The sequence below is a fragment of the Cyphellophora attinorum genome (assembly GCF_001299255.1).
Source record: "Cyphellophora attinorum strain CBS 131958 chromosome Unknown Contig38, whole genome shotgun sequence".
Taxonomy (NCBI): Eukaryota; Fungi; Ascomycota; class Eurotiomycetes; order Chaetothyriales; family Cyphellophoraceae; genus Cyphellophora; species Cyphellophora attinorum.
This window is the reverse complement of record NW_017253266.1, coordinates 21,246-49,017: the sequence shown is the minus strand read 5'-3', so window position 1 is coordinate 49,017 and position 27,772 is coordinate 21,246. Positions and strand designations below refer to the sequence as shown.

General features: G+C 53.9%; 10 protein-coding genes across 10 annotated transcripts; 4 read left to right on the top strand and 6 right to left on the bottom strand.

Annotated features, from left to right (window-relative positions):
- Window positions 1–282: 282 nt before the first annotated feature.
- Window positions 283–1,870, top strand: AB675_4749 (uncharacterized protein; the record flags this gene model as incomplete). The annotated part of the gene is made up of 4 exons (XM_018144909.1): window positions 283–575; window positions 631–767; window positions 882–1,252; window positions 1,301–1,870. 4 exons carry the CDS (start codon window positions 283–285, stop codon window positions 1,868–1,870), a joined length of 1,371 nt encoding a protein of 456 aa, XP_017995578.1.
- A 109-nt stretch (window positions 1,871–1,979) lies between these two features.
- AB675_4748 (uncharacterized protein) lies at window positions 1,980–3,037 on the bottom strand (the record flags this gene model as incomplete). The annotated part of the gene is made up of 3 exons (XM_018144908.1): window positions 1,980–2,288; window positions 2,387–2,864; window positions 2,919–3,037. The coding sequence occupies 3 exons, from the start codon at window positions 3,035–3,037 to the stop codon at window positions 1,980–1,982; spliced, it is 906 nt and encodes a 301-aa protein (XP_017995617.1).
- A 746-nt stretch (window positions 3,038–3,783) lies between these two features.
- On the top strand, window positions 3,784–8,751 carry AB675_4747 (Zinc finger protein; the record flags this gene model as incomplete). Its single annotated transcript, XM_018144907.1, has 6 exons — window positions 3,784–3,904; window positions 3,951–5,941; window positions 5,987–6,328; window positions 6,373–6,538; window positions 7,233–7,762; window positions 7,813–8,751. 6 exons carry the CDS (start codon window positions 3,784–3,786, stop codon window positions 8,749–8,751), a joined length of 4,089 nt encoding a protein of 1,362 aa, XP_017995605.1.
- Window positions 8,752–9,708: 957 nt separating this feature from the next.
- Window positions 9,709–12,384, bottom strand: AB675_4746 (putative nucleolar complex protein 14; the record flags this gene model as incomplete). The annotated part of the gene is made up of 1 exon (XM_018144906.1): window positions 9,709–12,384. The coding sequence occupies one exon, from the start codon at window positions 12,382–12,384 to the stop codon at window positions 9,709–9,711; it is 2,676 nt and encodes an 891-aa protein (XP_017995541.1).
- A 263-nt stretch (window positions 12,385–12,647) lies between these two features.
- On the bottom strand, window positions 12,648–13,692 carry AB675_4745 (putative 31.7 kDa protein in traX-finO intergenic region; the record flags this gene model as incomplete). Its single annotated transcript, XM_018144905.1, has 3 exons — window positions 12,648–12,900; window positions 12,967–13,123; window positions 13,191–13,692. The coding sequence occupies 3 exons, from the start codon at window positions 13,690–13,692 to the stop codon at window positions 12,648–12,650; spliced, it is 912 nt and encodes a 303-aa protein (XP_017995537.1).
- Window positions 13,693–14,663: 971 nt separating this feature from the next.
- On the bottom strand, window positions 14,664–16,547 carry AB675_4744 (putative HC-toxin efflux carrier TOXA; the record flags this gene model as incomplete). Its single annotated transcript, XM_018144904.1, has 4 exons — window positions 14,664–14,677; window positions 14,728–16,005; window positions 16,055–16,349; window positions 16,398–16,547. 4 exons carry the CDS (start codon window positions 16,545–16,547, stop codon window positions 14,664–14,666), a joined length of 1,737 nt encoding a protein of 578 aa, XP_017995559.1.
- A 1,278-nt stretch (window positions 16,548–17,825) lies between these two features.
- On the top strand, window positions 17,826–20,029 carry AB675_4743 (Cutinase transcription factor 1 beta; the record flags this gene model as incomplete). Its single annotated transcript, XM_018144903.1, has 7 exons — window positions 17,826–17,842; window positions 17,922–18,213; window positions 18,261–18,518; window positions 18,562–18,642; window positions 18,687–18,970; window positions 19,020–19,267; window positions 19,314–20,029. 7 exons carry the CDS (start codon window positions 17,826–17,828, stop codon window positions 20,027–20,029), a joined length of 1,896 nt encoding a protein of 631 aa, XP_017995597.1.
- A 577-nt stretch (window positions 20,030–20,606) lies between these two features.
- Window positions 20,607–21,418, top strand: AB675_4742 (Translocation protein sec66; the record flags this gene model as incomplete). The annotated part of the gene is made up of 2 exons (XM_018144902.1): window positions 20,607–21,018; window positions 21,057–21,418. The coding sequence occupies 2 exons, from the start codon at window positions 20,607–20,609 to the stop codon at window positions 21,416–21,418; spliced, it is 774 nt and encodes a 257-aa protein (XP_017995580.1).
- A 910-nt stretch (window positions 21,419–22,328) lies between these two features.
- AB675_4741 (uncharacterized protein) lies at window positions 22,329–24,749 on the bottom strand (the record flags this gene model as incomplete). Its single annotated transcript, XM_018144901.1, has 1 exon — window positions 22,329–24,749. One exon carries the CDS (start codon window positions 24,747–24,749, stop codon window positions 22,329–22,331), a length of 2,421 nt encoding a protein of 806 aa, XP_017995619.1.
- A 1,438-nt stretch (window positions 24,750–26,187) lies between these two features.
- Window positions 26,188–27,588, bottom strand: AB675_4740 (uncharacterized protein; the record flags this gene model as incomplete). The annotated part of the gene is made up of 6 exons (XM_018144900.1): window positions 26,188–26,390; window positions 26,429–26,496; window positions 26,544–26,713; window positions 26,777–26,920; window positions 27,004–27,212; window positions 27,264–27,588. The coding sequence occupies 6 exons, from the start codon at window positions 27,586–27,588 to the stop codon at window positions 26,188–26,190; spliced, it is 1,119 nt and encodes a 372-aa protein (XP_017995607.1).
- Between the last annotated feature and the right edge of the window lie 184 nt (window positions 27,589–27,772).

Sequence of the window (27,772 nt, the reverse complement as noted above, 5' to 3'; positions counted from 1 at the left end):
AATTCCTGAGAGCGCGAGAACCGCATAGCCTAGCGATCTTAGACCGCTCATAGATGAGCATAATGCAGGTACCGTCTCACGGAAGGCCACCTGGGCGAACCTTGAGGGACCGTTGGAACCTAGACCAGCTGCTACTGCTGCTTCCCCGCCGCCCCTGCATCGATGTGCATGGCTTGAGTCTGCTAACATCTTGGGCTCGAGCTGCTCTCCTTCCAACCAAATGGTGACCGTGCACTCGCCAGCAGGGTTGACTCTTCTCAGAGCCGCATCTTGTCGAACAGCATGGTCCAAACTGTGATTCGCAATGTCCTCCTCTTCGATGGCAGAACAGCTCGCGAGGGCGCAACAGTGATCTTCAACAGTGAGTCCGGGCTCATCGAAAGTGTATCAACGACATCTGTCTCGCCGTCATCGTATCCTGCTGGGGCGACAGTGATCGATGGCAGAGGTCATACCTTACTACCAGGTCTCATCGACGCGCACATTCACTCCTATGGGCTTCATCTGCCTCCGGGGTCCGATATAGCTGGTGTACTTAAAGGGCCTTTGAAATGTGGTGTTACTACGGTATGCTGGTGAGTGCATGTCCACGCTCACGTCTCAGGACATTGAAAGCTCACCAACACGAAGCATGCACTCGGACTCAGAGAATGTCTGGGATCATCAGAAACGCTTGAAGACTGAGCTCGATGCTGCGAGGAAAGCCGGCGAGACAGGAACAGTGACTATGTCGTCGTTGAAGAGCGCACATCTAGGCGCTACTATAGGTATGAATGGATGGCCATCCCATTGGCCCCTCACTACCATGCCTGGTATCGCGCATCAATCGCGACTCGCGGCTGTCCTCTCACATTATCCGTGATACTGACCTGTACATCAAGACGGAGGCTGGCCAGTCCCAATCGTTATGGCGAATCACCCAACGGAAGAAGTAAGCACCACGCCACCCAAAGATGATACTAGCTCTGACTTCCCACAGCTGAAAGTAGCAATCAGCAAATGGCCAAAACTTACTGCAGAGACTGCCGCCGACTTCGTCGCAGACCACAAGAAGCGAGGAGCAGACTACATCAAGCTCATGCAGGAGAACTGCTGTTCGCTAGCATTCCCAACCAACTCGATACCAGTGGCGACACTCGAGCTACAGACCGCCGTCGTCGATGCTGCTCACAAGCATGGACTGAAGGTGCTCGGGCACGCGACTGCGATTGAGAACACAGAGATCATCTTGAAGTCTGGCGCGGACGGCCTGGTAGTGTCTGCGACTCAATCAGCGTGTGCTCGACTAACCCGGCGGTAGGCACACACATTCATCGACCAAGCCCCGACCAAAGCGATCATTTCTCTATACAGGGAAAAGAACGCATTCGTCGTCCCGACACTCGTAGTCCTCACCTCCCTGACAGGCGAAGAACAAACCTTACGCGAGAAATTCGCCGACATTGCCTCCTCAAAAGGCCTGATCGACTCAACACAAAAAGAGAACATGCTCGCCTCGCTCAAAGCTCCCGCGGAAGGCGCCAGCATAGAGCACGCCTACGAATCTATCAGACAGCTGAAAGCGGCGGGTATTGACATTGCCGCTGGTACGGACTCGGTTGCTGGTCTGCAGGGGACGGCGATCGGGCCGAGCTTGTGGCAGGAATTATGGATGTACGTTGAGAAGTGCGGGTTTTCGGTTCAGGAGGCGTTGCATAGTGCGACGGAGGTTAGTGCGAGGCGGTTGGGATTTGATGATCGAGGAACGGTTGAAGTTGGGAAGAGGGCGGATCTGTTGCTGGTGAAGGGAAACGTGCTGGATGGGCTCGAAAACTTGTGGGAGGGGGATGGCGTGATAAATGTCTGGAAGGCGGGCATCCGTGCTGCTTGACTATCTATGGAAGGCGTAACGAAATTGGTTCGTATGGTGGTGCCAGAGTCTAATGCGTCACACACCTCCCTGGATATGCCACGAGATCCCAAGTGCAGGCTCTGCGTCATTAAGATCTTCTGCGTCGTACGATCTGGGACAGTAAATCGTCATGAAGTGTTCGGAGTATTCGTAGTGCGTTGATCTCACCAGGCGTGAAGTCGTGATCGGCTCCGACGTCAGTATTAGTCAACAACTTTTCCTCTTCCTGTGCCACTGCGTCCCAATCGTCCTGTTCCTTGAAAGCGCGTAGGATGGCTCGACCTTCCTCACGATCGTCCTCGTCGTAGATGCTAAGCTGATACAATTGTAGGAAGTGGAACTCGTCACGCCAACCCTTCTTGAGGTATGCTTTCTCTTCGGCGGTGTATGGAGCGTTCTGCCAGTAAGAGTAGGCCCGGATCCGGATGCAGGCTTGTCCTTGATGCCCAGTATGCTTGCGATGGCTGTGCATTGCTGGCTGCGCTGCTGGCTGACCTTGAGTCTCATCCAGCGACGTTTCTCGGATTCGTCCCAAGCAAGTTCGATGTGATACCCGACATCATCCCTCAGCTTTGATGGACTCAGACGTATACCATTTGGAATATGCCCGAGCTTGAGGACGTCAAGATTCGTCTTCTCCTCAAAGTAAGCGAGCTTCTGGTTATTGAGATCCATGATCCGGAGGTTAGGCTTTGAAATGGGAGCGCTGATACTGATGACGTAGTCGGAGTCTCGGTGTGCGAGTGGACTGCCGAGAACATTGCATACGAATCCTGGGACGTGCAGAACATCTTCGAACACGAGAACGCTCTGAGATCCTCTACCAGTAAGCTTTGGGTCTCGTTGGACTGAAATCTCCACGGTCCCAATGCCGACGACGTCCCTGAAACTGCTCGAGTTCCGGCGAGGTGAGGTCTTCACTTTGGACTTGAACGCAGTGTAGGTCTTGAACCATCCACGAGACGCAGCGACACTATGAGCGTCGTGAGACAGGAAACACTTTATTGGGTTGTGGGCTAATACTCACTGTACGTTGGCGTTGGCGAGCCAGATCCAGTCTGGATTGACGACGCCAACGGACGTAACCCAATCTGCGGTATTGAATGTCGAAGCTCGAACGACATCAATGTACCCGGTCATTGCCATTGTGTAAGTGCTGACAACTGTTCATCTGCCCACCTAGTTGTCTGAGATGAACTAGAATTGTGGTCAAGTCGCGCTCTCGAGGCCTACGTCGTGGTGAACTCAGATGGTGGAGAGGTCGTTTATGAAAGATCTCCCCAGCGAAGATGCGTCACATCTTGTCGGTTGTGGCAGGAGCAAACAACCTCATCTGCAACTGCCTTCGATAAGTGAAGTGTGAAGGGGTAGGTGCTCGGTCGCGGACACGTGACGCATTTCTCCACATTCGACACGCGCTGTTGACCTGCGATGCAAGCAACTGCTTCGTCTTACCATCAATCGATCTCTCACCCACCGCGCCAGAGTTGACCTGGTCGCATCGATTCATCTATCTGTACGTTGTCCTTGCACGTCTCGACCACCATGCCTCTTCGGCGCCATTATTTGCACCGCCGCCAACCTTGTATCATTACAACAAACTCCCATGCCTCCTAACATCAAACTCACCTGTGATCGCGATTGCTATCGTACCCACCATCGAGCTTGATCTTCTTTGATCATGATTATCTTCTTCTCGCAGCAAACATGGCTGCTTCGTTGCTCTTTATGTCTGATCCATGTCTAACAGATCGACTCCTCCATTCTAGCTCTTTACTTTCCAGTCGATCTATGACTGATCAGGTCGTCACATAGCCCGAGAGTCAGGACTCAGGAGCCTGTGGTCGTCTCCTGCGGATCACGACACCTGGCACGATACTTGAGTTCCCAGGATGAATCCTTACGAAGCTTATGGCTCTCCCACTGCTGAGCGACCAGCACCCCGACATCGTGACGATGCTGACCGTGGTGATCGCGGTGATCGTGGCGACACATACAGACGGCGCTCTCCTCGTAAGTCTGTTCCGTAGCAATCCAGCACGTACTAACGTGCAAGCAGCTCCGGATCGGAGACGGGGCCGAGAACGATCCAGATCACCTGCAGGCATAGATCGGTATCAGCCAGGTCGTGACCGACAAGTCCGCGAGCGCGAGCCCAACGATGACCGACGACAGGCACCACGCGAGAGAGACGATCGTCGACGAGCTCCCTCACCAACAGCTGCGAACATTGATCGATATGTGCCGGGCCAGGAACCAGACAAGCCACAGATCCGTGCCAATATGCTCACAAATCCTCTCGCTATGGATACGCAGGTCGGCTTCAGCTTCTTCCGCGATTGGTGGAGAACGGAGCAGGAGATCAAGCAAGACAAAGAGCGTCAGAGGACCGGCGGTCGTCCAGATCGTGTCAAAGGCGAACGGGAGGCCAAAGAGGATCGAGACAAGGAGCACGCCAAAATCCAAGAAGCATATGACCAGTACAAGCAAGACTTCCAGGTTAAGATGGCACGTGCGTTCGTCAACCAGCATAAAGGCGAGGAGTGGTTCAAGGAGCGGTACATCCCAGAAGTCAGAGATGCTTTCCGCAAACGTTTGATGGACTTCCGCACTGAAGCCTTCGAGCAATGGCAGAAGGATATCGAAGCCGGTGTCTTCGACGAGTTCACTTTGGAAGGCATCTACAAGAACGACAGTGATGGTGCTGGCGGTATGGTCGAGAAAGAAGAGGGCGAAGCGGTCGGTGGCAACGAAGTACTTGGTGTGCTCGACCTTGTTCCTGCCAAAGGCGGAGACCTTCGCGATGAAGCTGCACAACAGCCTGCTCTTCTCATCAAGACTCTTGCGCCGAACGTTAGCCGCGAGAGCATCGAAGCTTTCTGCAAGGAGCAACTGGGCCAGGATGCTGGCGGCTACAAGTGGCTTTCGCTCAGCGATCCCAACCCATCCAAGAAATTCCATCGCATCGGTTGGATCATGCTTCATCCAGGAGGCGAGGAAGATCCCGATGCCATGGAGGTTAATGACCGCGGCGATGGGAGAGGTGAAGAAGGTGAGGAAGAGGAGAAGAAGCCAGAATTGGCAAAGGCTGCCCCAACACAGCGCGCCATGGAGCTTGTGGACTCAAAGACCATCACAGATCCCATACGCGGCGACTTCGTCTGCCATGTGGGAGTGCACAGCACCGTTCCAGTACCTCGCAAGAAGGCTCTTTGGGACCTGTTTTCTGCTCCTGAGCGTGTAGAGCGCGATTACGAGCTGGCCCGACGACTGGTCTTCAAGTTCGACACGGAGTCGGGCAAAGATGACATGACTGGCGGCTTGGCCAAGATTGACGCTCGTGTGGAGCAGATGCGCAGCCAAGGTCTCATTGTTCCTCCACCAAAAGCCAAGAAGTCCAATTTCGAGGACAACGACGATGAGATCAAATTCGAAGAAGAAGGTGAGGAAGGCGAAGAGGTGGAAGATGACGACGACGAGGAGTTACTGGTGGTCAAGAAGAAGCTCGATATGCTCATCGAGTATCTTCGTCGGGTTCACAACTTCTGCCTCTACTGCGTATTCGAATCGGACTCGGTACACGAGCTCATCCGGAAATGTCCAGGTGGTCATCTGCGTCGCCCAAGAGCAGGCTTGACATCCGCTGCAAAGGCCGCTGCTCGCGCAAGTGCTGCCGGTGATCCCTTCCCAGGCAAGAAAGAGTCTCGACAGAACGGCAATGACGATGGCTCGGATTCGCCTGTACAGGAGAAGCGACAGAAATTCAACCGGAGTGAGCAGCAACTGCTTCGTGCATTCAATTGGGTCAAGACCTACGAAGAAAAGGTCTTGCAGCTACTTGAACCCGAATATACCGATCTGAAGAAGATTGGTGGCAAACCCGTCGACGAGGCTGTTGATGAAGAGCTTTCAAAATACGTCAAGCAGGAGGACGAGGCCAAGTATCGTTGCAAAGTGCCCGAATGTCAGAAGCTGTTCAAAGCAGAACATTTCTGGAAGAAGCATGTTGAGAAGAGGCATGAGGACTGGTACAAGGCACTCAAGAATGATGTAAGTTCGCTAAGCTACTGACAATGCTTTACTAACACAAAACAGCTGGACCTCGTCAACACATACGTCCTGGATCCCTCACACATTGCGCCTTCACGATCTGATGCCAACTCAAATGGTCACTTCCCTCTGCCGGCCAACCATCATCTGAACAGCGGCACACCGAGAGGTTTCAGCCTGCAGAACATGAACATGTTCAACTCTAATGCTATGGCCAACATGTCGAACATGGCGAATCAGTTCATGCAGAATATGACTGGCTTCGAGGCAAATGGTCACTCCGGTGGTCCTGTTCGGCGTGGTGGTGGACGTTTCGGCAACCGCTCCGGTCCTTACGACCGCGCTCCGCGCAATCAAGGTCGCGGATACAACAACATGGGTGGCTTGGTGCGAGGCATGGGCCTCCTGGTGGCTCGGGCTTCTTTGCTCAGGGTGGTGGCGGCGGTGGCGGCAAATGGGGTGACGGCATGGGCAACGGTGTTAATGCCATCGGCCCTCGCGAAGCCATCCAGGGAAGAACGATCAAGAGCTACGAGGATCTCGACGCTCAACCCTCTGGTCAATCGAACGGCGCTGGAAGGCCTATGGGCGGATCCGGTGAGGCAACACTCGACTATTAGCTGTGTCACCATACAGTTATCTTGCGTTTTGGCGATCGCTTACAGATACATCGCTATCGCTGTTCAGCGACGCCGATTCATGGAAGGGCGGGGCGGCGCAACAGAGCTGTATCCAGGAATCTGATCATGTCTAGGGTCGTGGTCGATAGCAGCACTGAGTCATTCTTGCCTGCCTTACTCGCTCCACAGATCAGTGGCATTCAATTTGCAATATCGTCCACTTTCTCCAATTGTCCTTTTGCTTCATCTCCATCGTCATTGTACGCTTCCAATACCCCGACAACACATAGATGATCGACAGTCTGCTTTGCGCGTTGTGCGCGATCTCCAATCATCAGCTTCGTCCAAATTGGAGCCTAGCGTATGGCGTATACAGGTAAGTCGTTACGCGCTGATAGTCTCTTTAAATACTCAATATATGTTGCTTTTACGACTTCAGTGCAGTTTCAATTGTCTGCGACGGCATTCCTATGCCTGCGGGTATCTGCAAGTATCTCGTTTGGTGATCAAAGTCCTGCTGACCAGAGAGCGATGGTTTGTCGAGAGTGCCTTGAGCAGGTTGATATAAGATAGCACACATTGTCACTCACCATATCGGGCTTCGCAACCTGCCACACGCGCAACAGACCCTACTGACCACACCCGCTTCCGCAAACATGAAAGCAACAAAGGAACCACACATCCCCTCCAACCTCACCTTTCCCTCCAAGACAAGCACAACATCATACTGGCGCGCAAACCACACGCCCTTGAAAGCCACCGCTCAACTCCCGACTTGCCATCCCACACCGATGTCCTCATCATCGGCGCCGGCATGACCGGCGTCTCGGTCGCTTATAGCATTCTGAACCCGGATCCGCTACCTATCCCTCCGATTATGAATGGCACATCTTCCGCATCGCCCAAAGCCGACAGCGCATTCCCAAGCATCCCAGACCCCAAACCAAACCCGAGCATCCTCCTCCTCGAAGCACGCACCCTCTGCTCTGGCGCCACCGGCCGCAACGGCGGACATCTCAAACTCGCCTTCTCGCATCTCCTGCACCTGCACGCCACCGTCTCCGCTGCTGCGGCCATCGAGCTGGGTGCTTACCAGTTGGCGCAGCTGGACGCGATGAAGGCGCTGAGTGATATGGAGGGTTTGGGTGCTGAGGCACAGTTTTTGGTTACGAGGAGCTGGGATGTGATTCTGGATAGTGCGGTCTGGGAAGTGAAGGTGCGGGCGTGGAGGCGCTGAGGGCGGATGTTGAGGGATGGCACGCTGGGAGGGAGAGGGAGACGGGTTTGTGGGTGCTGAATCAGATCCAAGTGTTGAGTGTGAAGGAGTGGAGTATGGACGGTATCGAACGCATCACGGGTGTCAAGGGCGTTGACGGAGGAGCGTTCGGCGTGCCTGCTGCGTCCTTGTGGCCGTATAAATTTGTTTGCGGGCTGACTGAGCGACTTCTCGAGCAAGGCGTGGACTTGCAGACCAATACTCTGGTTCAGAAGGTCAGCGAGACTCGTGGCTCCGATGGATACTTCACCCTCGAGACGAATCGGGGCGTGGTCAGAGCCCGGAAAGTCGTCTTCGCGACCAACGCGTATACCGCTGGCATACTGCCGAGCTACGAGGACGTCATCATGCCCTGCAAGGGCACCGCTTGCCACGCCTTGCGCGAGCACAGCAGCAGTCCGACGCAGACCCGCACCGTGACATACAACATCCACGAACCCAGCGGGGAAGTCAACTACCTCAACATGCGCCCGGATGACTCAGTCGTGTTCGGCGGCGCGTACGAGGTGTTTCGCTTGGATACGTCGTGCTGTGTGGCGACTGTGGATGATGGGACGCTGGTGTATGAGAAAGAGGTCCGTGAATATTTTGAGAATTTGTTGAAGGTGAAGTATAGGGACTGGGCGGAGTCTGGGGTTAGGATTGATCATCTGTGGACGGGGATTATGGGTAGCACGCCAGATAATTACCCATATGTAGGTCCGCTCGAGGGAGAGGGCAGGTACATCTGCGCCGGCTTCAACGGGGCCGGAATGTTGCATATTCTGCTGTCGGCGAGAGGGCTAGCGAGCATGGTGAGAGACGACAAGGTCAGGATTGAGGAGACGGAGGTGCCGAGTATGTTTCGGGTAGGAAAGCAGAGGCTGATGAATTTCCCGCCAGGTAGATGGGCAAAGCCGAAAGCAAGGCGGTGACGGCTGCGTCCGGCTTCCTTGTAACAGACAAACCAGTGCTCAGACGGTCGTGATGCGTATCCTACGCGAATTCTGATCTCGAACAAAGCTATACCACAGCTCCACGGTGCGTCTTGCTGGTGATGTGTTGCAATTCGCACACTCGTCGTCATCGAGGTCACAACTGCTGAGTCTCAGGCGGTATCAGTGATGGCAACGGTCCAGAAGAGTGCCAAGATCCTTTCCGTGTCTCGTACCATCTCAAAGTAGTGGCTTGCTGTCGCTGCTGCGCCGACTTGCCCATGGGCACGCACAGCGGGCGTGATTGGCACCTAGGTGAGACCAGAAAAAGCGATAGCTGGCACGGAGACTATAAAGCTTTATATAAATTTGTGACCAAGGTTTGGCGCTAAAGTGACGCACACTTCCTCACAAAAATAAACCCACGGTCGGTTGGTGTAGTTGGTTATCACGTGTCCTTAACACGGACAAGGTCGCCGGTTCGAACCCGGCACTGATCATACTCGGTGCTTATGGCCTTCCTTTTTTGCTTTTTTGCGGATGCCCTGGGATGGGTCCCGACTCGTGAGACAGCGACAGGTGAGGGCGAAGGTAGTAGAGCTATGGACAGGCTCTCGAGTGGAACGCTACACTGAGGCACGCACAATGGTTTCGATGACAAGATGTTCAGTCGAAGACGCAGGTCCTAGCAGGGCAGGCATGCAAGCGCTGCAGCGAGTAGGAGTAGCGATGTATCTACCTAGAGGGAAGACACAAAGACAGAAGCAGAAGGAAACCACTCGGACTAGGCAGGAACGATGCAGGAATGCCTGGACCAGTAGGCTGTATTGTCCAACCCGTAACCTGCCAGGGAGAGTCCCAACATTCAAGAGGAAATTTTGACACGGGCAATTGCTACTGCTTCCGCAGGATGCATTCTTCTGGAGGCGATCACGATGCGATACTACTGTCTCATCCTCACTTCCCCTTCCGCTTCCGCTTCTCCCTCTCATACTCCTTCGCCTCCCTCCCCTCCTCACCCTGGATCTCTGCCACCAATCGCTTGAACTTCTTGTCATAAGCCTCGTCCTTCTCCTTCTTCTCCCGCAGCTGCTCACGCGCAATGAAGTTGGCATCCTTGCGCAGTTCACGCATCGCGCCCTTGCGCTCTTTCTTGTGCTCGGCTTTGAGTTTCGAAAGCTGTGCTCGTTCGGCGTCGGGATCGTAGTGTTTCGTCGGGATGTAGTTATCGGTGAACTGAGGTATGGACTGCTTTATTGCGAGTGGGCGATGATTGTGTAGGAGGAGAGGTTTGCGGTTTGCGATGGCGTCTATCTGGCTGGTTTGGAGGGATGAGAGAGTGGTCTTGATCAGGGTCTGAGTGTCCCGGGGCAATTTGCTGGTCTGCAGATGGGACAGGGCATGTAGAATTGGCTCGACAATCTCCGACCAGGCGGTCTTCTGAGACCAGAGCTCTGACAATTCATAGGCGAGCCTGATGGCAAGATGAAGGAGTTGAATACTTGCAGAAGGTTGCAAGCCGTCTTTCAAAACAAGGGTCTGGAAGCCTGCCGTCGGCATCGCTTTCGCCTTCAGAACGTCCAACGTGATTCTCAGTGACTGACCAGGAAGCCGGACAAGAACGCCCAGTGGCTGCCCTTGTGCAGTCTTTTCAGGCATGACGACTGGCGATAGGATAGCCAAGACGTTGACCAAGTAGTTGACGGCTTCTGGCACGTATCTGTTCGCAAGTCGCTGGTACTGGAGACACAACGTACAGCAATACAGCCCCTTGCTGATGCCGTTCAAGCTTTGGATCGATCCTTGGCCAAGATAGCGCCCCATAGCGAGCAACGAAGGTGTGATCACCGTGTGGAACTGATCTGATGTGGGAAATATGGTCATGGCAGCCGTGAAGACTAAGAGATCTCCAGCCGTCAGATTCAATGGTCGCAGCTGGGAAATGGTCTGTAGACGAATGCGGAATGCTCGTGCGGCTTCTTGAGGTTGGCTCTTTGCCATCGAATGGAGATGTCGGATTAGTGCTTCTGACACGTCTTGCTGAAATACTTCTTCGTGTTCGCCCATATACGCGATATGATCGACGAGCACGTGGACGAACTTTCCCAGCTTTTCCTCGTTGCCCTCAGCAAGTCTTTTGTGATACAGAGCACGAGTCCGTTGCACAATCGTCGGGATATCACCCAGATCCTTCCCCTCGATTACCGCCAGGAACTCTTCGTGTGACTGCGGACAAGGGTAAGTAAATGCGAGGTCGTTTCGTGACGCTGCTGATTTGCCGCTCTCCGACTTCTGAGGCTGCTTCGGCAGGACGAGGCCATTGATGAAGTCATCGTCTCCATCGTCCGCTACATCAGCGTCTTCCGCCTGGGAATCATCGCTGTCATCGTCATCGTGGTCAGATGCCATGTCGAGATCTGAGCCACTCGCAACTAGATCATCAAGCACGAACTCGTCCTCGTCTTCGACATCAATGTCTGGCCGATAGACTGGCTCAGGTGCAGACAAACCGAACGCCTCGGCATCGTCAGGAATCTCGTCTGCATCCGCTGCTGGCTCACCTTCGTTGTCCTCGTCTTCTGAGCTCTCAGCTTCACCCTGCATCCGCCTCTGCCGTTGGCGCTCCAGTTCTCGTAGTCGGTCTGCCTCTTCTGCGGCCTTCTCTTCATCGGTCTTTGTTCTCACTGATGGCTTCGATCTTGCATCCATCTTCATCTGCCGGATGTTTGCCTCATACTCTTTCTCTGCCTCCTCACGGCTCTTTCCGGCGAGCATAGCGGCTCTACTCGGGTCCATCTGCGGCTCAGAGTCGCTCGGAGGGGTAGGCAGATGCCTCGGTGGTGGTTTGTGTCCTCTCATTGCTTCGTACAGGTCGTCCATTCCTTTGTCCAGCTCCATGCGTAGGTCTTCGTCGTCAGCTTTCGCAGCCTGTCGCTCGGCCTTGTGCATTTTCGATTTCGCAATGACTTCCTGCATGACTTCGTTCTTGGTCTTCTTGCGCTCCGGCATCACTTGCTCTTCCTCAGAGGCACCTTCCTCGTCAACCCGCATCCGCTTCCTCGGTCGCTCCTGCTCGTCATCGTCGCTAGATCTGTCCATATCGTCTTTCTCATAGTCCTCGACCACATTTTCTCCAAACTCAAGCGACCGTCCAGCATGCGTCAGTGCCATCTCTTCCTCGCTGTCATCTTCGAGGTTGAACATGGCCGTCTTCCGAGACTTTCGCTCATTTTGACGGGCAAATCGTTCCGCAGCGCGTTGTTCTGGTGTCAACGTAGGATCATTCTCGCCGAAGCGCCTATCCAAGAGCCCTCCGACCTTGTTCCTGCTTTGAATCTCGCGAAGCAGAGTCTCTCGCCTGCGCTCTTCTCCCAGGCCACGCGTGACTCCCGGTCGACCAATACTGGTCTTCTGTTCCTTGCTGCTGACGAACTCATGCTTTGGCCGTCGGGCTGGCGCCTTGACTTCGAACGGGTTGAACTTGTCGCGAATGCCCTCGAGCGCGGCGCTCCGCTGCAAACGTTTCTGTGCATCTTTAGCCGATGCTTTTTGTTGCTTCTTCGACTTTTGGGGACCCAGGACACCGCTATCCCGCAGCGAAGCCTTCAGCTGCTTCAGCTGCGACGGCGCCATGGGAATCGACTGCAGCAGCGGATACTGTGTCAGAACGGCGCAAGTCTTCAGTCCCAAAATCACCACGACATTGAACTCCAAAAAAGTTCACATCCATGAATTCTATGCCAAGATTTCGACTCCGCTCGATCACTGCCTCTGCCTCTGAATTTGAAGTCGGAGTTTCAATTTGTTCGCAATTACTCCTATGCATGCGTTTTGGTCATGTCCCTCGCAGAACACGCGACGCTACAGATAGGACGGTCAACTACCAGCAGCAAGTTCTACGAACATAGCCATTTCCTCAGAAACTCCACCTGCGTGCCGGCATTCCTCTCGAAGTTCGGCCCGGAGTACCCATCAAAATGACCACCCGGAAGAAGATTCAGCTGTTTCGGCTCCCTCGCCCGCGAGTATGCTTCTATCGCAAGGTCTGTAGGCGTCAAGACGTCGTTCTCTGCCACCGTCATCAAGAGGGGCGTCGGAGAGATGTGATGGATATGTGCCGATGGATTATATTCACGGAACGCCTCGATCCTGCTTAGATCAGCTTGGGCTCACAGTTGGGAAGCACGTAAGTCTGGATCGGGTGGCGGCGCTCACGACTTTACAGTCACTTCATTCTTCCATGGACTTTTCTTGCCCCACGCTGTGAAGAAGGTGTACGAGTCCGGCGTCGGTAACGCAGAAGGTGCCGCTGGGTTTTCGTCCACCACCGGGAGGGTTCCTGCTGGCTTCCCGGCGGCACGCGCGTGACGATCTGCACACGTGTTGTCGTCAGCAATTATACCATGGTCACGGCGGTCTGGGCTACTGGCATGACGAACCTTGCTCAAACATCTCATTAAGACCGCCCACAAAGTCAGGTCGAATCAGCCGCTGGAAGTTGGAGTAGCCGTCAACACATGGGACCTGGCAGAGAACCGCCTTGACCCTTTTGTCCACAGCACCGACCCAAAGTACATGACCTCCACTGTACGAGCTACCCCAGATTCCGATCTTTTTACTGTCGACTTCTTCTCGGGTCTGGGCATAGGTAATAGCGTCAGAGTAGTCACTCGTCTGCTGGACAGGTAAGATTTCCTGGCGGGGTTGCCCTTCTTTCGTGTCGCTGGCACCGAATCCTCGGTTGTCGTAGACCAAGCATGTTAGCGGGAGTCTGCTGGTGAAGTAGTCAGCGAATGTGTCGAGGTCCATCTCCTTCAACGCCGAAAAGCCGTGCGCCATGACGAGGCAGGGCAGACGCCCCGAGCTATCTTTGGGCTTGTAGAACCAGCCTCGAAGTGTGACATTGTCTGCCGTCTGGAAGGAAATATCTTCTCGCGCCATGATGGCCGGTGTCGTCGAGATTGTTGAGAGAAGTACTGTGCCGTATTGGTTCCACCGCTGCTAGAAAGACAAGATCTAAAACAAGCGGAAAGGACAACATATTATAGCACCGCAGTACTTCTTCCCCACCTCTCAGTCAGGCACGCTCTAGACGGACCAAAAGCTTCTGATGAGACGCTGAGACGCACGCGGAATCCTTGAGGATCGCACCCGCTTGATACTGAGTCGCTACAGGTGTGCTCGAGTCTCGACCATGAGCGGTTCCCCGCAATTTTTTCACGCCATGAACCTTAACTTTCCATTTCACCATTACCTGCCGAGCCTGCCCAGGTGGCATAGAATTAAGTACCTGCCTGCGCAACCTGTCAGGTGCTCTTTCCATGCCGACGTGTGGCTACTACCACTACAATAACCCCACTTTCGTCCGTTCAGCAATGGTCCCAGCATGCGGTACTCCTTGACACCAAAAGGACCAAGTGTTGCCCGTCTAAAGAGCAGGACCGTTCTCGACACCGCACCCAACCCCGGCTCTGGTCGTGCTTCCCCCTTCTCTCCGCCGCGATACCAACATCGTTGATGCTTGCTGATTGTACAGAGAAGGCGTCAGTGAAGAGCGTCGAGAACGACCTGCAGCATTCCACTGTCGAACCCACATGGAGCCAAACCGCGAGGCTGTGCGTGCTGCGACACTGCACCGCTGATCGCGGCGTCACTAATGGCACAAATCGGATTCTCTACGGCTGGATGAGTGAGTCAGACTGTATGATCGAGAGACGGGCTGACTCGAACTACGCTGATACACGTCGCCACGGCGTACAGAACTGTAATTTCATGTTCATATTCGTAGTCATTTGACCTGGACTGCAAGCCTACTGCAGTCACGTTGTACATATCCCAGTATGCTATCAACATTGCTCGACCGCATGGCTTGCGATGCAAGAGATCCACCGTATCGTTGTGTTCTGCAGCACTTAATGAAGCACGACTGGACTTTGTTAGCATTCATCCAACTAGACGTAGGACAGTGTAACTTACCAGCAACATGATCATCCATATACTTGTTGATATCTCCCAAGAAGCACGCACAGACAATGCTAATGACTCCAGCGGCAATAGATGCCAAGTAGACGTACTGATAGCTCATCGAGTACGCTTCCTGACCAGCACGGACAACCATGTTGTATGCCGTCTCGTTTTCCAGGCCGGGAATCGCCTTCATCTCCTCTAACAAGCTAGCGCCGGTCAGAATGATGGCATTGGTGATGTAGGTGACGTTGGTAATTCCGAGCTTGTACATAGTACCTCCGATCAACTCAGGTGCGTAGACCTTGAATTTGGCGACGAAGACGTTGTAGTAGATGCAGTAGCCGACGCTGCCACCAATGACGCGGATGGACAGGGTCAGTGCAGACACTGTGGCGATCAGATCATCGGGACAGATGATGGTTGTAATGATGGATGCTGGAACGACGATGCCACCAATTCCGAAACCGCCGAGGATCAAAAGACCCCAGAGCTTGTCCATGTTGTCAGGAGTAGCGCAGGCCAAGGAAGCGGTTCCAGCCGTCATCAGGATGCAGGAAATGATCATGAGCTCCTTGTTGCGGCCACGGAAAACGCTGAGAAGCCACAACACGACGCAAGCACCTGTAAGGATGGCCATGCCACCAGGGAGGACGCGCAGACCGACCTGCACGGGATCGTGGCCGTAGACGTTGAATGCCTGAGTGGGCCAGAACATGAGGTAGCCGAAGAAGTTGGCGCCGGAGATGAAGGTGATGACCAGAGTCAGGCCCAAGATTCGAGGATCCTGCTTGAGGCGGGATGGGAACATGGGGAATTTGGCACCATATACCTCCCAGAAGCCGAATGCGATGAGGAGGCCAGCTCCGATGATCAGTGGCGCAAGAACGTGCGCAGAGTCCCAGGCGTACTGGTAGCCGCCCCACTGCATTCCAGCCATGAAGACAACCATGCCGGAGATGCTGAGGAGACCACCCACGAAGTCGATTTCGCGCAGGATCTCGTTCGTTGACTTGCCCTTGGAGTTTGGACGCGGTGGTGGGAAGTAGAAGAGCGCAGTGAAGATTGTGCCGATGCCGCACCACGTGCAGATGATGATGCCGCAATAGCGCCAGCCAGCGTATGCCGCGATCAACTGACCATAAAGTCCAGATGGGACGAATGGAATGATCGTGAAGATGAGGATGGCGACGTATTTGCCGCGCTTGGCAGTTGGGGCAAGCTCAGATGTCACAGCCAGTGCTGTCAACTCACAAATGCCGGCGCCTGCACCAGCAATGGTTGTTCCGGCTTCTACAGTTAGGAAAGTGGACGTTGTAGAGGAAGGAGAGGTGCATACCGATGAACATGTTCATGTCCTTTGCACAAGTCGCAACGACAGTCCCGATGCAAAGAAAGCATCCTCCGAGCAGAGCGGCATATCGACGACCAACAAGATCTGAAAGCGAGCCCACGAACGGGCAGACACCTGCAAGGGCCAGAAGGTTGCCGAGGACGAACCAAATCCACCTGTCGACGCCACCAATATCGCCGTAGATATATGGTGGAATTGAACCGAAGATGTATACTGGAATCTGGCTGCCAGTCCAGAGGAATGCCATAGCAAGCAAACTCATAAAGCGCTTGAATGTCATCTGTAGCTAGGTCAGCTCATGTGTGTTGATCAGATGGGGCATACATACCGGTGGCTCGTGCATGTGGTCCTCATCGTCGCCATCGATGCGAAGAGCACTATTGACGTGCTTCTCCTCATCCTCAACATGCTCTGTGCGTGTTTCCCGAACACCATTCTTCTCAATGTCACTTGCGCTTGAAGGTGTGACGTCCGACATGTTGGGCAAGCTCTTCGCTTTCCACAGACTTACAAAAATGACCGATAGAACTCAGAGCAAGATCTGGGGTATCGAGCTGGTTAATGAAGGTATCGGTGGGTACCAGACCTCGGTGTCGCGGTAGTTATCCTCGGTGAGGAAACCCATCAGAAGACGAAAGCTGCAATGCACACTGTAAAGTCTAATCGCAGCCGCCCCAATGACGGCTTAGGTGGCGAGAGACGGGAGGATAGATTGGTGGCCAGACTCCGTGGAGTAACTTTAGATCGACCTCCACGAGGAGCGGCCTTTCAGGACTGCATCTCGTTTTCCGGCCATTCTTCCTTCTTTTGCAACTAGACTGACCCTTAAGATCGCCGGAAGTCGCAGAGAGTTGCGAGAATGCCGTTTGAACGGCATGACCACACCATTTACACCCCGACATGTCGTATTGTGATGAGTGTACCTTATCGCGCAGGGTACGGTCAGGTCATCAGAAACACTGAAATGCTATGGTCATGATTCCGCATAGCTGGCGCGTGCTAGTCCTTTGACACGCGGGGGAGACTCCATATTCTGGTCGAGACCGCCGCGTGGTGTGCGAACAGAGTCACGTCTGGCCGAGTCAAAAAAATAGGAAAACAGGTAGAATTGGGTCGAGGATGGAGGAGGGTTTTAGCTGGGGAAGTCAATCCCCTTGTTTCGGCAGAGTAGCCAATCTTGCAGATTTATCGCTTAGGGGAGCTTAGCCCTTCCAAGCATGTGGCTTCCACTAAGCTTGATTTTGGCCTGGGTTCCCGCAATCTCGTGGCCTTTGTGGGGGTCAACTTCCCCGCAGCTCCAGCGGCTCCAGGTCACACTCGGCCCAAGGTCCAGCGTGAAGCGGGGATTGGTGATTGAGCCGAGCTTGTTGCTGGTCGTACTTATCCTGCTCCCTGCTGCCAATCGATGCAAACCTCGGCAGGGCAACGAGGCCACACAAGCCTTCATGGGGCGTCTTCAGGATGAGTGAGTCGTCAAGCACGAAGCGCAAAAGAAGTGCAATTGCTTGGTGTGTACCTGTGTCCATCACCTACGCGCTGTTGTCGCTGACGGAGCAAAGTACGATCTGTCACGATCGCAAGGTGAGGTGTAATGTTGCCGTCACCGGACCACCGTGCAGCAAGTGAGTTGCCATCACTGCCACAACTCCGGAGCCAGTGCCTGGGTCGAAGCCAGGGAGAGGCGAGACTCTGCACCACGCTTTTTATCGCCTGTGCTTGGTAAGATCAACCTGACCCGTTGATAGCTGTTCTCAGGATGGGACGATCTGCCGCGTATATGGCAGGCGACCTTCGTTGTGAGTCTAGGTACCTCTACCTCGGTCGATTAGCGGAGACTGAATCGACGAACTAGTGGGCCAGAACGGGCCATCAGACCCAGACTGAACACGACCGACGACGGTCTGTACCCACCCACGCCGTCAACGGTTGTGTCCAGTATCGCGGCCGGGCTGCAAAATGATCAAGCTGGGCGCACACCGTCGAATGGAGCAGTGACGAGAGCAGAGCCCACGCCACATGCAGCGTCTGTCACGCATGAAGCCGAGCATCGACAAGCAAGTCCAAATGCCTCCGATCCGCCCTTAGTACCGTATCACGCCGGAGAATCCGAAGGTCTCGATTTCCTGTTTGACGTTTGCCATCCCGTAGGTGCTAGCCGTCATCGATGATGCCAGTGCCTGATTGCTGGTAGAACCGTCCTTTCAAAGGGACAATCTATATCATCAATCGACAACGTGCCAACTTCGCCGATCCAGAAGTCGCGAATCGGCTCGAATCGAGGGCGCTGCCGTCACCCGCTGTTTGTCAGGAGCTAGTCCGGCTGTACTTCGACTATGTGCATCCCGTCTTGCCGGTTCTGAATGCTTCGGATTTCCTGCACTCCTTCAACAATGGTGTTAAGGGTGTCTCGGCCTTGCTGATATGGAGCGTCTTTTTCGCTGCGGCTAGCGTATGTCGACCCCTACCACACTCGAGATTGACTAACAGTGCAGTTTGTCAATCCCGCAACACTTCAGGAGACTGGATTCTCCGGTCGCAAGGCGCTCAGAGAGCATTTCTATGCGCATGCGAAGGTGAGCCTGGCCTGCTCATGCATGACAATTCTAACACGTACCAGGCATTATACGATGTGCAGGTCGAGACCGATAAAACGACGATAATCCAGTCGGTGTTGCTTCTCGGTTACTACTATATCGACCTGGAAGACCTGGACGGTTCCTGGCACTGGCTTGGTGTTGCCATTAGCCTATGCCATGGCATCGGACTGCACAGGGACGCTGGCTGGCAGCGACTTCCACGATCGCCCTTTTCAGCAAGCCAATATGCAGTCTGGAGAAGGATTTGGTGGTGCTGTTACTGCAGAGAAGCATGGCTTGCGCTTGGTCTTGGACGACCAATGAGGTAAGCTGGTCACACATCCTGCATCAAGCCGCAGCTGACTCGATGCAAGGATACACGCCGAGGATATGGACACCCCGATGCCGACCATGGCGGACGTTCTGGATGAGCTGGAGAAGATGACGCCTGATTTGAGGCATTCTTATGTGCCATCGGAAATGCCGACATTGGTAGCTCTGTGGATGACCTTCCTCCAGTTGACCGAGAAAGTGGAGCTCGTCATCAACACCAATTATCGGATCAGGCGTGCGCCTGTAAGTCTTTCGGTCCTCGAGCAGCTCGACACCGAGATCTGGCAGTGTAAGCACTCGTACCATGATGGCTTGCTGGCACTGACTGCTAGCAGTATATCAACAGGTCCACGAGGTCCAAGGCCACCAACAGCCGACAAGGCTTCAGATCTTGAACACGCATCTGCTCAAGACATACTATAACTCGATTGTGATCGCTCTTTTCCGGCCTTATGTCGTCAGTCAACCAGAAGAAATGCCAAAGCACGATCAAGAACGGCTGAGAGTACTTGCCGCGGACCGCTGTCGTACATCAGCCTCAAACTCGACGTACAGCCTGAATGAGCTGGTCTCAGCCGACCTCATCGATGTCTGTCCGACCATGCTGTCTATCTCGATGATGTCGACTATGCAAATCCACTTTTATGAGCATTTCACTCTTGAAGGTTTGTCACGTCAGCATGCCTTACACAACCTTAAACTTCACCTGATGGTGACCGAGCACCTTCGCAAGACGTATTGGGCTGCTGATATGCAGCATAAGCTCTTCACAGAAGCGCTCAAGGCGATGGAGAATCCGAAGCAGTGTGTCGCGCCTTCCAAAGACAGGGAACCAAAGTCGGCGTCAACGCAGCCAGAGCAACCGCGACAGGTCGAGTTGCATGATGGTATAGATGGACACGCTGTGCCTGACTTCGATCTTACCGACCCGCATGGGACACTTGGCACGGGCGCTGAAGGTTTGGACGATTTCTTCGTCACATTCAACCCGTTCAACAGCTCCTTGACGTCTTTCAATGATTGGGTGCTCGGGAACGGGTCTTTGCCATAACTCAGACAGCATTGCGCCCACAAAAATTGACAATTCAGAAAGTCAGGGTCCACCTTCGAGACGGCTTAGACACATCTGCTTGCAGCCATGTGTGATGATGTAGTCGTTTGGCCGATAAACTGCTACATAGTGTAGACTTGCAACGCAGCTGTCAAGTAGCGATGCACGTCCACATACTGGTGATGGCTTCGAACATGGACAAACTAGGAAAGTGGCGATGTCACGGTGTACACAGGTAGTGTTCCAAAGATCACGTACTCGGGAAGGTCGAGGTCAGATGCGAGGTGAAGGGGACATGTTCTTGGCACAGATCAGTAAGGCGCCCCTATCGATAGCCAAGGGCGCTTATTTGAACATGGTGTCCTTTTTAGAAATATCAAGTGTCCTTCCACTAACTATTCATCTCCCCATCAACAGCCATCTTTCATTCTCCATCTCGTAAAGTATCTTGCCTCTCGGACTGATTTCTACTACATACCTATCTTTCAGTGGTCAACCACACCACCACAAGGGCTAACGCGCCCACAACCAAGCCCAATCCACCATCGCCAAAATGGTCTCCTTCACTCTCCCAACGATGGCATCTCTGACCTCGCTCTACATTCCCATCACGTATCTCGGCCTACTGGTCGGCGCGATGTATACTTTCTCTCACATCTACCGTCGCCGACAACGCTTGGCCAAGCAGCGCCTCGCACCGTACTTCCCAAGCCACACTGCACGCGACGCCTACCTCTCTCTACTCCACCTTCCCGACACCGTGCATGGCAGCGACAAGCCAGTCAAGGTCCCAGATTCTGTCCTCAAAGCCGCACTCTTGAATCGCGCCGTCACCGATGTGCAGCGCATTCTGCATCTACGAACGCGTAAACCTGCGCTTAGCACGCTCCTGCAACGGGGTGTTGTGGGCGATGAGATCTACCAGCGCTTGCTGCGAGCCGAACAAGAAATGGAGGCGGAGGTGCAGGACGTCATTGCGGAGGCTAAAGGTTGGCACCTGGCTGGGAGACTGTCATATTCCAATCAGCGAGTGAGATGGTACAGAACGAGATTCTCAAGGAGAAACTAGCAAAGCATAGGGATGGCATCGAGCAGGAGAGACAGCAGTGGCTCAATACGAAGGAGGCGACTAGGAAGGAGCTCATGGGCGAATCTTCGACTGTCGAGGAAGTGAAGAAGACCGAGGCTACCGGAAGGGATGCTTACCCGACGCCGCCACCCGACGCGAGACAGGCTGATGAGAAGAGTGCTTCGCCGCCACCTCCGAAGACAGCAAGCAGCGATGAAGATGGCGTACTCGTTGATACGCCAGGCGACGCCGCGGCAGAAGCAACGATATCCACATCAGGCGGAGGCGGAGGCAAGAAGAAGAAAAAGGGCAAGAAATAGGCATCGGAGCCCACAATACCTTCTAGCTCTCGAGGTGCCGCGACGTCGTCCCGCGTTGTCTCAGCACCACCAAACCCAGCAACTCTGTCTACGTCTCGAAGTGCCGCGATATCGTCCCGTAACATCTCAGCACCATCGATCCTAGCGATACCGTCCAGCATTCGCAGCGCTACGACCCGGTTGCCAACCGGCACAGCGACATTGAACCCAACAACGCCACTTGAAAATGGCTTTGGTAGACTCCAACAGATACAGGCTCGTTCGCAACAGCTTCAGCAGGAGTATTCGAGGATCCAGCAGGAATGTCTGAATCCTCGGCAGACTTCAGGGAACAGTTAGCGCCTTCCCTCGTGGGCAGACGCTGGCATCAGTGACTGGAACAACTTCAGGAGAAACTTTGGGCGTTCATCAAGCACGTCCAACCGGCAACATGGGATGAACAACAGGAGAAAGCGACGAGAACTGGCGAAGCAGCAGCGTAAATATGAGAAGAGGGGTAAGGCAAGGGGTTCACAACGGCCTCGACTGTGCTGTTCTACCGCCGTCCTCGGCGTGTTTCTCATTGCGATTCTCATCATCTACGCGTTCAGAGTCATGCGCGGCATAGACTTTGTCTCCGTCGTGCCGCATAGCCGTTCGCAGACCCGGCCTCTGCGCACCTTTTATTCGGACGGCGAGCGATATGTGATGTTCCCGACGTCGAGAAAGTCCAGGCAATGAGCGATGTCTTTATTACGACGGTGCCGCACAAGGACGCAGACCAAGGGCAGCATCTTCTCAACTGTCAATTTCACAAAGCGCTGAAGAGTGTGGTCGTGAGGCAGATGAAGTGGATCATGTATGGCATTGCGCTCGCTCGCTTAGCTAGTTTACATAGTGATGGCAACAATCGCTGATGTTACAACTTCCTTCATCCGAAAAAATCTCGTCCTGCCTGCGCCACTCTCCTACTACCCCTCTGCCATCTCAACAGCCTCATCAACCATTTCCTCGCCTCTTCCTGCGTCACATCCAGCCCCATCGCCTGACCCGCCAGGACAATCTCGTTAGCCACAACATCAGCATGCTGTTTGTGCTTATTCATGACCAAGCACAAGAACGTCTGAATCGCCTCAAACCGCAATGCCTGAGTCTCACGACCCTCCTCATCACCCTCGATATCGATATCAATACCCGCTAGCTCAGATTTTGTCACGTAGCCAACGAGGATCTCATCCATCAACACAACATAGTTGTTGAGCGCAGCGCGCCACCTCATCTCCGCCTGGCGCGCGGCCTGGCGCGCGCGCACACCGGACAGCTTGACTGGAGGGCTGCCATCATCTGGGTTCATTCGAGCGAGTTGCATGACGACCATGCCGACGACATCATTGTGGGGTAGTAAGTCAAGGTTTGCCTGGAGATAGCGGATGGCGATGAGGACGCCAGGAAGATCGCCAACGAGGCAGAGGCATCGAATGATCTGTCCGTAGATTGCTGGGGTCATCTCTTTGCCGACTTCGGCACGTTCGGCCACGGTCAATGAGTCCAGCCAGGTCGCCATTTCTCTGAACAACCGTCTTGGAGTAGGGAAGTTGGGCTGGTACGTACGGCTTGTCTGGTTGGTAGCACGTCGACGACCGTCCCAGAGGCCGGCGAATGTACCCAGGTCTGGTCTGATGTCGGCCTTTGCCTCTGAGTAACGCATCCACATGTTTTCGACGGAAGATACGGCAATCCACGTGTTCAGAATGAACGTATTTGATTTGATCTGTGCTGGACCAGTCATGATATTGGTGGCGAGCTCAGCCATTTGGATGTTTTTCTTTTGGGCGTAGTGTGCCACAAGGATGGAGAAGGTCTCAACTGTGGCTGGGGGTATGTGCCTTCGCAGACTCCATGGCAGCTTGGGTGTTTGCAGTTCTTGCTCTTGCAGGAGTGCTTGTTCGCTGTGTGCTATATTGCGGCCGCGGGTCGTCTGCACGTATTCTATTCGTGACCGGACCATGCCCCACGCGATTTCCACCGCTTGCTTGTCGCTATTGGCTGATCCCTGACGAAGCCAGGCCGCGATCACGCCGTTGATATGTTTGGCGTCCGGTTTGATGCCCATTTCTTGCATGAGTTCGACCACCAATGTAGCATCCTCGACTTTGCCTTCGGCCAAGAGCCATCTAATCCAGGCTCCAAAGAAGAACTTGTTCTTGAACCTCTTCGGAAGCGCCAGTAGACTCATGAGGCTGAATTCTGTTATGCTGACTATCTTGGGGCGTTCTCCTTTGCCCATCATGTCTTGGAAGACGGCGAGGGCCATTTCTTTGCGCCCGGCTTCCAACAGTACGGAGCTGATGTGCCCCAGGAGTTCTATTGTGGGTGTGATCTTCAGATAGAACTCCCAAAGGTCCACTGCTGCCTTAGCACTTGTACGTTTCGCGTAAGCCTGTATGACGGGCAGGATCGTATCCTTGACAGGATCGGCGAGAGCCATCTTTGCGGCCTTTGCGAGACTTCCTTGTGTCTCGGATTCGGCGATTGCCGCGTAAAGCTGAACTCCAATTCTCTCGAGTCTAGCGGATGACTTGGGTGCCTTTTCCCACATCTCAAGGGCTGCACGGGTCTCGCCTGCGAGGTGCAAAGCCTCCAAATACTCCGGAAGACGGTCTCCAAGGTCTCTACCTGCACCGAGCATATCTTCGCCGAGGCTGACGATGCGAGGACTTCGAGGGTGTGTCTCGAGCTGTGTCTGCCAGAGATGGTCCCATACATCTTCCTGGATGTGGCTCGTAAAGCCAGGCACTCTTTGACGGCATCGCAGGTACCATAGCCACAATTTCTGCTTGGATTTGGCATCTGACGTCTGGAGGGCAGCGTTGAACTTGCGGACATAGGCTCGACTCTTCTCAGGAATGCGGAGGCTGACTGCGAGTTGTTGCTTCGGAGATGGCTTTTCGTCCTCGGCCAGCAGCTCGTCGAAACTGAGATCTCGGATGTCGTCTTCCTCGAAGCCTTGCTCTTCCATTGCCTTGAGCAATTCTTCTCTCTTGTCCTCAGGGAGACTTTGCATGAATTCGCCCTCGCGAGCAAATGGTCCTTTGCGCATCACAGCTAGTTCTCTCTCCATCTGCTTGATGCGCTCGCGGGCTACTGCCAAGTCATCGTCGAAAGGCCCTCCCTCCGGCCTCAGAGTCTCCGGCTTTCCGGGCTCTTGCTCGTAGTAATTGATGTCGGGGTCTGCTCGACGAGCGAAGCCGCGAATTTGCCATCGTTGCAGGCATTGCCGGTGGCTGAGGAAACTAGGAGACCGGCAAAATTGTTGGTGCCATCTTCGCGAAAGATGACAGATGGCCTGCATGCATGCGCTGCGCGAGGAAGTGTGGTCATGTAGTCGCAAGTTGTGAACGCGATCGACGGATAATTTCTGTGAGAGGACGGAGAAACTTCGGATATGACGAGGCTGGCTCGACGACGGGATGCTGCGAGGCTGTGAGGTTCTCCAGCTCGGGCACCAACTTCTGACCAAGTGATCGTCAGACTCGTTCAATTATCATTAGGAGTACATTGCGCAAGAGACATGTTTGGAGATCTTCGCTGTGTAACCTCTCATTACTTCTATCTGCAAGTCCGCATGACTGTCCAAGTTGTGGATCTTGTCGTGCTCCGCCCAGCGCCTCACCCAACGATGCCAGACTACAGCAACAGAAGGAGGGACTCGACATGAGAGCACACTTGCTCAACGCTGCATCAGGCATGCGGTGAGCCCCGATCTCGAGAAGTCGCGTTCCGGGCAATCCAGGGTAAGATCTTCCGAAAGTAAGAAGAAGCAGAGCTTCCTCACTCTAAACTGTCCGGAACGCGACTTTATCGAGACCGGGGCTCACCGCACCTTCTTCGTTCAGGTGAGCCTGCCGCAGACTAGCAGGGGCGTTGTGGGAAGGTGTCTTGTTGTAGATTGTTCTTTCGGTCCCAGAATGCCCGTAACTAGGAAAGCGCCTCCTGGTATCATGATCTGCCCGATGCGAAGCAGCCTCGCAAATGTTGTGTCTGTAAGTACTTTACACAAGTATCGATGTCGATTCTTGCCTCCGAAGGCTGCTTTGCGGCCAGTGCTACTGATATGCAGGTCCGTGCCGGCGTTGAGAGAATCGCACTAGTTCAACGCCGACCTGAAGCACTTCAATGGAGCGAGTGAATCATCCACTTGGAGATTGAGCCATATGAGGACGCCACGTAGGCGTTTGGCGCCTCAATATTCGAAGCGGTAAGCAGGCGATTGTGACACAATCACCTGCGACGACTTCTGACGGAAATACCTGCGAGAAAAGTGCCCCGCCGAGGGCGCTCCGGGAGCATGCAGCGGTTGTGCAGGTGGATTCGGCCCTGAACGCAAGGCAGATGTCGACACATACATCGGATCCTCGATCGTGGCCATTGCGAGAGGAGGAATTGAGGCACTGAAGTGGGGAATCTTTCGTTTCCAACATGCCGCTGCACACCTTCGCGAAGGAGTTAAAGGCTATCGAGGTGGCTATATGTGGGCTACGAACCTCCGTCTGCTGTCTTCGGCAAGGAAATCCGAAGGTCATCTCGAGTTGCAGAGGCATTAGGACCAGGACAAGCCAGGCTACATGAATAAGATACGGTGAGTCTGCGTCGCCGCGGATCGGCGTGGGCAAGAGCTGAAACTACCGCTGTCCCGGAGCTCTCGTGCACCAGGAGCATTACACAGATGAATGATCGCCAGCACGGCAACGAGACTCGATCTGTTTTCGACATGGGCTCTGCTTTATTGCCTAATCCAGCTCTCTGATCTTGTACTGGAACATCATGTTGCTCTGGACGGAATTTCTGTCCTGCATCTTCTTGGCCGAGTTAATGCCCTCAACAGGAACACGATATTCGACCTTCTTGCGGGGCTCTGCGTCTTTCGCATCCGGCAAAGGATATGGGAATGGCAGATACTCCGGCAGAAGTCCAAGCTGAGCGAGGACTGTGCCTTGATCCAAGTTATGTGCTCATGGTACAGTCTGTCACCGCGAACATTGACGATAGCTGTAAAAGGGACAGAGACCTTTCGATGGGTTGGCGGCACTCCTGGTAGTCTATACGCCAGTCAGCTGGTGATCTCGGGCAGCAAGTGTGCACTCACAGCCAATCCAGTTCCTTGTCGTGGGTGAAGCTGAAGATAAATTCGTCAACGATTCGGTCAATTCCCAGTGTTCGACTAAGAAGATCCAATGATGTGTCCTCGGAATTGTTGAAGATGAAGTTGTGCGCATAGAACTTTGAAAGTTCGGAACGTCCAATACCGCCAGTCAGCTAGGTCACAGTCAGCGAGGTTTCGGAAGATGGAGAAGAAGAATACGGCTGGGGACTCCTCACAGTAGGGACATGATTGACATAGGGCTCCTGAACCATCGTGCTCATCGTATGCTCCACACTTCTGTCTGCAAACTCGTAGTAAGTATGCTCTTCCCATATTATCTCCAAGTCGAAATATGGACCGTACATCAGTGGTTTCAGGAACTGCAGGTTGCGTGTATGTGAGACTGCTCCGTGCCGTAATGGAATTGCTGCTGGAATGGAACGGCGAATCTGTGGGATGAAACCTTGTTGGTATAGGTGTAAGTGATGTTCTTCCCATGTCGTTGGGGGATCGGAGAGCCTTCGCCCTCGCCTGCAAGATGGGTGAGTGTTGGGACCGGCGAAGATGCGACCTTCTCCTTATCGGCAAGGTCGTTGTAGACCACGGCGCCAGCAATAGATGGGAATGCCTCGAGCACTGGCGCTGCCTTCTCCCAAAGTGACGGGTTGTACGCTGTTATTGATCAGCTTCGCCATTAACGACACAGACTTGAGCGTAACCCACAGACTAAGCCGACCTTCTCCTTCGGACTACATTCATGGCATGCTTCGAGCGCATCCAAGGCGGTTTTCAATGTCGCCTTTACGTCATCGCCGAGATCTGAGACTCCAACGACGGTGTAGCCTTCCTCTGCCCATTTGACTGGTATGGAGGGAACACCGTCGGTGATGGATAAGAAGTCGTCCTTGGAAGGCAGCAGTACGATGAGACCTGGACCAGACCCACGCCTTGTCAACGGGTGTAACAGTTTGATATCTGGCTGGATCTCCTTCGCCGTTGTTCTTGGCAGAGGCGGGGCAGGCTTTGTGATGTCGTTGAACATGCCCATAGTGAATATGTGTCCAGTGAAGATCGGTCGCAACGTACAGGTCTGCTGTTGTCCAGCGCAGGGTGTTTGAGTGTACCTGTCTTCAAGGTAGAAAAGGTTCTGTTGACGACGAACTTGATAGATCAAGTCCGTTCAATCGAGGATCCACCTCGGGAAGGGTCTAGTGATAGCATCGTTGCCTTCT